The sequence below is a fragment of the Eleutherodactylus coqui genome, chromosome 1 (genome assembly GCF_035609145.1).
Source record: "Eleutherodactylus coqui strain aEleCoq1 chromosome 1, aEleCoq1.hap1, whole genome shotgun sequence".
Lineage (NCBI taxonomy): Eukaryota > Metazoa > Chordata > Amphibia > Anura > Eleutherodactylidae > Eleutherodactylus > Eleutherodactylus coqui.
Window position 1 is genome coordinate 397,389,272 of NC_089837.1, and position 7,164 is coordinate 397,396,435.

Here is a 7,164-nt window from a genome sequence, read left to right on the forward strand (position 1 = left end):
CCACGGCCAGATGTGCGGTTATAGGAAAAGAGGTTGTTCTCCGTAAGAGAAACCAAGTAATCTTGTTTGGCTAGCAAAAATACATGATGTTATAGCCAGCTTTCCAACCTACTTAGGGTTCTTCCTCAGGCAGAATGGAATAGATCTGAAGAAATAAACACACACACACACACATATATATATATATATATATATACACGCACACACATACTTGTTCAGATCAAGCCCGAGGAAGGACCTCAGGTAGGTTTGAAAGCTCGCTATAACATCATGCATTTTTGTTCGCCATTAAAAGGTATCATATCTACAAGATTACGTCGTTTCTCTTGCTGGGAACAATCACATTTTGCTCTACTGGCTAACACAGTACCAAACCTTTTTCTTTTTATTAGAAATAAGAGGTAATGGAAATCCATTTCAGAAGAGGAGGCAGATCTGCAGTCCGTTCTATCTGCTGGCCCCCAACGTGTGGATGTGGCTCTACCATGAGTATATAAGTAAGTAAATGCTCTGATACCTCAATCATATTCCCGGATTTCTGCGGCACCCCTGTTGGCCGTGTCACCCACCAAACGTTTAAAAGTGATGTTGGAAGACAAAGTGGGTAGAGTGAATTGGCTGCTTTCACGGCTCTCAACGACACTATCTTCTGGCGGAAGACACGGCTGCAATCGTAACTGAAGGTCCATTTAAATGCCCTGTTCACAGGGAGTATTTTCCGATCTGACTCCAGTGTGTTTTGTCCCACAAGCCACAACAGAATGCATTTCACCATTTAATTGAATCCTATGGAAATCCGCGCCAAAGTTCATACGGAATGGGTTTTTACGAGCGCATATTATGAAATTTGTGTTACAGAAAATAAGAGTTGACATGTCAATTCTTGGTGTAGTTTCCACGTTGCCACACACAGACATTCCCTGTGGGGCAGGATCTGCATGCGAATCCTTAACGTAAGTCCGAGGCTCGAGCTGAGAGTTCTACTACGGATTTAGGGCTCATTTACATGGGTGTAAATATGCCACAAAGTTTTTACACATGTAATATGCAGTGAGTAAAACCTATTGATTTAATGCGATTTTCAGTCGCTTTGCGGATTGAACGCTTCAATAGACATCAACGGAGGCCGTCCTGGAGTCTGTGCTAAATGCTGCGATTTATTTTCTGCTCGCGGAATCCACAAATCAAATCCGCATATGTGCGAGGAGCTGAGAACGTTCCATATTTTCCTATGGGCGAACAGCGGATCTCCCGCGAGGGTGCCGATACGAATTCCCCAGTTCAAATCTGCTTGTGCGCATGAGGCCTAACTGCGGAGGGTGTGAGTTATCACGTATCCGTTTTTTTAGATTGTAGTCCATCGGACACAGACAGTTTGCATTCCATTTAGTGGATCTGTCTAATACAGATTTTTTTTTTCAAATGCTTATTTTTCCCACGCCGCCGCTAAGCGATGACTCGGGTACCCATGACCTATCCACAATGTCAATTGCGGAAGGGTCGCGGGTCAGACGGCTTTCATTGAATTCAATGGAAGCCGTCTGTGTTGAATCCTCACAAAAATCGCAATTGATTTCCACTCGTGTGCAGGAAGAAGCACTTTACCATGGCATGTTACAAAGGGGATTTGCTGCTGATCTGCAGTGCGGACACCCACTGCAGATTCCGCGATGCAAATCCGTTCGTGTACAGGCGGCGTAAAATTGGTTCCCCCCTTGGCCTATAAAAAGGCTCTCGGAGGCCCCGTGTGTATAGTGGACCTCCCTTTCCGCTTGTGTAGAGCTTGTTGACCACTAGACGCCTCTACAATGTCATAGAAGAGATTTCTCCCAGTTAACAGAGCTTCAGTTAGGCGCATTATTAGAATGCAAGAAACTGGTTGGTCATATTGACCAGTGGATGAGGGCACACAGGGTGACCGGGCTCAGGATGCCCTCAGCAGACCATCAGTAGAGAGGATCATCTGATCGTCCAATTAACACAAGCAGGTCTAACAGGGGGCAGCACCGTTACAGGTCCTTGTGTCTGTGAGAAGCATTTTCAGGCATTTCACTTAAGGGCATTTGGTCTCACAGATCTGTTAAAGGGGTTTTCCAAGTTATTACCTTTACATAGCCCACAACTATATAAAAGTGATAAACTCACCGGGCCACTAGTTTGGAGGTCCGCTGCCACGCCATCTGACAGGTGTGACCCAAAGGCCTGGTGATGTCCCCTAAACCAGGACCTAGAAGCTGAGGCAGGTTTACGGGACATCATCGATGACGTCCCTTTCGGCCTCCCATTGGCTACAGTGGTGGCGTGGGTAAACAACCCATGTCATTGTAAACAGAAGACCGGAGTGGTGCCCAGCGACGCCAGGGAAGCAGCAGGAGGCGGGTGTGTACGTTTTTATTTTACTACATGCTCTGTGCCCCACGGCCACCAATGTTTGGGGTTCTCAGAATACCCTTTAATAACGGATAAAAGAACGCTGATGTGAACCCAGCCTAAGCGTAAGTTGTACAGCGCTGCCCCACAGTCAGCTGTAACCACCAGCGCTGCCCCACAGTCAGCTGTAACCACCAGCGCTGCCCCACAGTCAGCTGTAACCACCAGCGCTGCCCCACAGTCAGCTGTAACCACCAGCACTGCCCCACAGTCAGCTATAACCGCCAGCGCTGCCCCACAGTCAGCTGTAACCACCAGCGCTGGCCCACAGTCAGCTATAACCGTCAGCGCTGCCCCACAGACAGCTGTAACCGCCAGCGCTGCCCCACAGTCAGCTATAACCGCCAGCGCTGCTCCACAGTCAGCTGTAACCACCAGCGCTGCTCCACAGTCAGCTGTAACCACCAGCGCTGCCCCACAGTCAGCTGTAACCACCAGCGCTGCCCCACAGTCAGCTGTAACCACCAGCGCTGCCCAAAGTCAGCTGTAACCACCAGCGCTGCCCCACAGTCAGCTATAACCGCCAGCGCTGCCCCATAGTCAGTTGTAACTGCCAGCGCTGGCCCACAGTCAGCTATAACTGCCAGCGCTGCCCCACAGACAGCTGTAACCGTCAGCGCTGCCCCACAGACAGCTGTAACCGCCAGTGCTGCCCCACAGTCATATGTAACCACCAGCACTGCCCCACAGTCAGCTGTAACCACCAGCGCTGCCCCACAGTCAGCTGTAACCACCAGCGCTGCCCCACAGTCAGCTGTAACCACCAGCGCTGCCCCACAGTCAGCTGTAACCACCAGCGCTGCCCCACAGTCAGCTGTAACCACCAGCGCTGCCCCACAGTCAGCTGTAACCACCAGCGCTGCCCCACAGTCAGCTGTAACCACCAGCGCTGCCCCACAGTCAGCTGTAACCACCAGCGCTGCCCCACAGTCAGCTGTAACCACCAGCGCTGCCCCACAGTCAGCTGTAACCGCCAGCGCTGGCCCACAGTCCGCTATAACCGTCAGCGCTGCCCCACAGACAGCTGTAACCATCAGCGCTGCCCCACAGACAGCTGTAACCATCAGCGCTGCCCCACAGACAGCTGTAACCGCCAGCGCTGCCCCACAGTCAGCTGTAACCGCCAGCGCTGCCCCACAGTCAGCTGTAACCGCCAGCGCTGCCCCATAGTCAGCTGTAACCGCCAGCGCTGGCCCACAGTCAGCTGTAACCGCCAGCACTGCCCCACAGACAGCTGTAACCGCCAGCACTGCCCCACAGACAGCTGTAACCGCCAGCACTGCCCCAGTCAGCTGTAACCGCCAGCGCTGCCCCACAGTCAGCTGTAACCGCCAGCGCTGCCCCACAGTCAGCTGTAACCGCCAGCGCTGCCCCACAGTCAGCTGTAACCGCCAGCGCTGCCCCACAGTCAGCTGTAACCGCCAGCGCTGCCCCACAGTCAGCTGTAACCGCCAGCGCTGCACGACAGTCAGACATAACTGCCAGCGCTGCCCCACAATCAGACGTAACCACCAGCGCTGCCCCACAATCAGACGTAAACACCAGCACTGCCCCATAGTCAGCTGTAACAGCCAGCGCCGCCCCACAGTCAGACATAACTGCCAGCGCTGCCCCACAGTCAGAGGTAACTGACAGCGCTGCCCCACAGTCAGAAGTAACTGCCAGCGCTGCCCCACAGTCTGAGGTAACTGGCAGCACTGCACCACAGTCAGACGTAACCGCCAGCGCTGTCCCACAGTAAGCCGTAACGGCCAGCACTGCCCCATAGTCAGCCATAACCACCAGCGCTGCCCCACAGTCAGCCACAACCGCCAGATCTTTCCCCCATAGTCAGCCATAACTGCCAGCGCTGCCCTATAGTCAGACGTAACCGCCAGTGCTGCCCCACATTCAGCTGTAACCCCCAGCACTGCCCCATAGTCAGCTATAACCGCCAGAGCATTCCCCCATAGTCAGCCTTAACTGCCAGCGCAGCCCCATAGTCAGACGTAACTGCCAGTGCTACCCCACATTCAGATGTAACCGCCAGCGTTGCCCCATAGTCAGACGTAAGTGCCAGCTGCCCTGTGGATGAGCTATCTGTATGGCTTCAGGTAGGCTTCAGTATAATGTGATGGAGCAGCTCACACTCTGTGGACATGTTTCTAGTGCCCAGTGCTGGGGTGGGTGACACTTCTGGTTGCTATGGTCACCACCAGCAGTGTTCCTCGTGCCTATTGCTGGGGTGGGTGACACCTCTGGTTGCCATGGTCACCACCAGCAGTCGTAGCTAGCTCTCCGGCACAGCGGTATAATGTGATGGAGCAGCTCACACTCAGTGGACATGTAACCGTAGGACAGCTGTAACCGCCAGCGCTGCCCCACAGTCAGACGTAACCGCCAGCGCTGCCCCACAGTCAGACGTAACCGCCAGCGCTGCCCCACAGTCAGACGTAACCGCCAGCGCTGCCCCACAATCAGACGTAACCACCAGCGCTGCCCCATAGTCAGCTGTAACCGCCAGCGCTGCCCCATAGTCAGCCGTAACCGCCAGAGCTTTCTTTCCCCCATAGTCAGCCGTAACAGCCAACGCTGCCCCATAGTCAGACATAACCGCCAGCGCTGACCCACAGTCAAACGTAAGTGCCAGCGCTGTCCTACAGTGAGCTGTAACCGTCAGCGCTGCCCCACAGTCAGATGTATCCGCCAGCGCTGGCCCACAGTCAGAGGTAACCGCCAGCACTGTCCCACAGTCAGCCGTAACTGCCAGCGCTGCCCCACAGTCAGCCGTAACTGCCAGCGCTGCCCCACAGTCAGCCGTAACTGCCAGCGCTGCCCCACAGTCAGACGTAACTGCCAGCGCTGCCCCACAGTCAGCCGTAACTGCCAGCGCTGCCCCACAGTCAGACGTAACTGCCAGCGCTGCCCCACAGTCAGACGTAACTGCCAGCGCTGCCCCACAGTCAGACGTAACTGCCAGCGCTGCCCCACAGTCAGACGTAACTGCCAGCGCTGCCCCACAGTCAGACGTAACTGCCAGCGCTGCCCCACAGTCAGACGTAACTGCCAGCGCTGCCCCACAGTCAGACGTAACTGCCAGCGCTGCCCCACAGTCAGACGTAACTGCCAGCGCTGCCCCACAGTCAGACGTAACTGCCAGCGCTGCCCCACAGTCAGACGTAACTGCCAGCGCTGCCCCACAGTCAGACGTAACTGCCAGCGCTGCCCCACAGTCAGACGTAACTGCCAGCGCTGCCCCACAGTCAGACGTAACTGCCAGCGCTGCCCCACAGTCAGACGTAACCGCCAGCGCTGACCCACAGTCAAACGTAAGTGCCAGCGCTGTCCTACAGTGAGCTGTAACCGTCAGCGCTGCCCCACAGTCAGATGTATCCGCAAGCGCCGCCCCACAGTCAGAGGTAACCGCCAGCACTGTCCTACAGTCAGCCGTAACCGCCAGCGCTGCCCCACAGTCAGCCGTAACCGCCAGCGCTGCCCCACAGTCAGCCGTAACCGCCAGCGCTGCCCCACAGTCAGCCGTAACCGCCAGCGCTGCCCCACAGTCAGCCGTAACCGCCAGCGCTGCCCCACAGTCAGCCGTAACCGCCAGCGCTGCCCCACAGTCAGCCGTAACCGCCAGCGCTGCCCCACAGTCAGCCGTAACCGCCAGCGCTGCCCCACAGTCAGCCGTAACCGCCAGCGCTGCCCCACAGTCAGCCGTAACCGCCAGCGCTGCCCCACAGTCAGCCGTAACCGCCAGCGCTGCCCCACAGTCAGCCGTAACCGCCAGCGCTGCCCCACAGTCAGCCGTAACCGCCAGCACTGCCGCATAGTCAGTCACAACCGCCAGAGTTTTTACCCCATAGTCAGCCGTAACTGCCAGCGCTGCCCCATAGTCAGATGTAACCGCCAGTGCTGCCCCATAGTCAGACGTAAGTGCCAGCTGCCCTGTGGATGAGCTATCTGTATGGCTTCAGGTAGGCTGCAGTATAATGTGATGGAGCAGCTCACACTCAGTGGACATGTTTCTAGTGCCCAGCGCTGGGGTGGGTGACACTTCTGGTTGCCATGGTCACCACCAGCAGTGTTCCTAGTGCCCAGTGCTGGGGTGGGTGACACTTCTGGTTGCCATGGTCACCACCAGCAGCCGTAGCCGGCTCTCCGGCACAGCGGTGTACTTACTTGTTCCCTTGTGTGTCCGCAGCCTGGATGTAGAAGTAGCGGGCAGGAAGCGCAGCCTGTCCCCGCAGCCCGGGACCCCATACCACGCTGAGCCCCGCACTCACAGCCGGGGGGCTCTCCGTGCAGCACCGGGGGGCTGCAGCTATAGCGGCTACTGCCAGGAGCTGCCAGAACATGGACACCGCTGCCAGGAGAGCAGGAACTACTGTGTGCGGCCGGGGACAGTCTGCACAGGCGCTGTCACTGGGCCATCATGGAGAAGTCCCAGACATTGCTCAGCTCCCGCCCCTCCTGGTGTGTGCCAGCCTGTGCCCGCATGTGGGAGTTCTGTGTCTGCAGGACGCATTCACACCCGCCGATGCAATATCGGTCCATAAAAACGGACTGGCTTCACAGCGGCTGCTGCATGCGTTAGCTCTGTATGTGCGTTTTGTACATCCACGTGTCACCCAGTTTTCACATGAGCAGAAAGACCACAAGGCCTAATCTGGCTGCTTCACATGATCCTGCCGGTCTGCAGCATAAGGGCTGCCACACACTTACGTTTTTTTAAAGCTGCGATATCGCTGCAGT

At 56.2% G+C, this 7,164-nt stretch overlaps 1 protein-coding gene across 1 annotated transcript in view; it reads right to left on the reverse strand.

Moving 5' to 3' along the window:
* Window positions 1-6,938, reverse strand: part of POGLUT2 (protein O-glucosyltransferase 2) — a 56,171-nt gene extending 49,233 nt beyond the window's left edge. The window contains exon 1 of the mRNA XM_066580050.1: window positions 6,592-6,938. Within this exon, the coding sequence (XP_066436147.1) occupies window positions 6,592-6,767 (176 nt within the window). The 5' untranslated portion in view covers window positions 6,768-6,938. The remainder of the gene's footprint in view (window positions 1-6,591) is intronic.
* Between the last annotated feature and the right edge of the window lie 226 nt (window positions 6,939-7,164).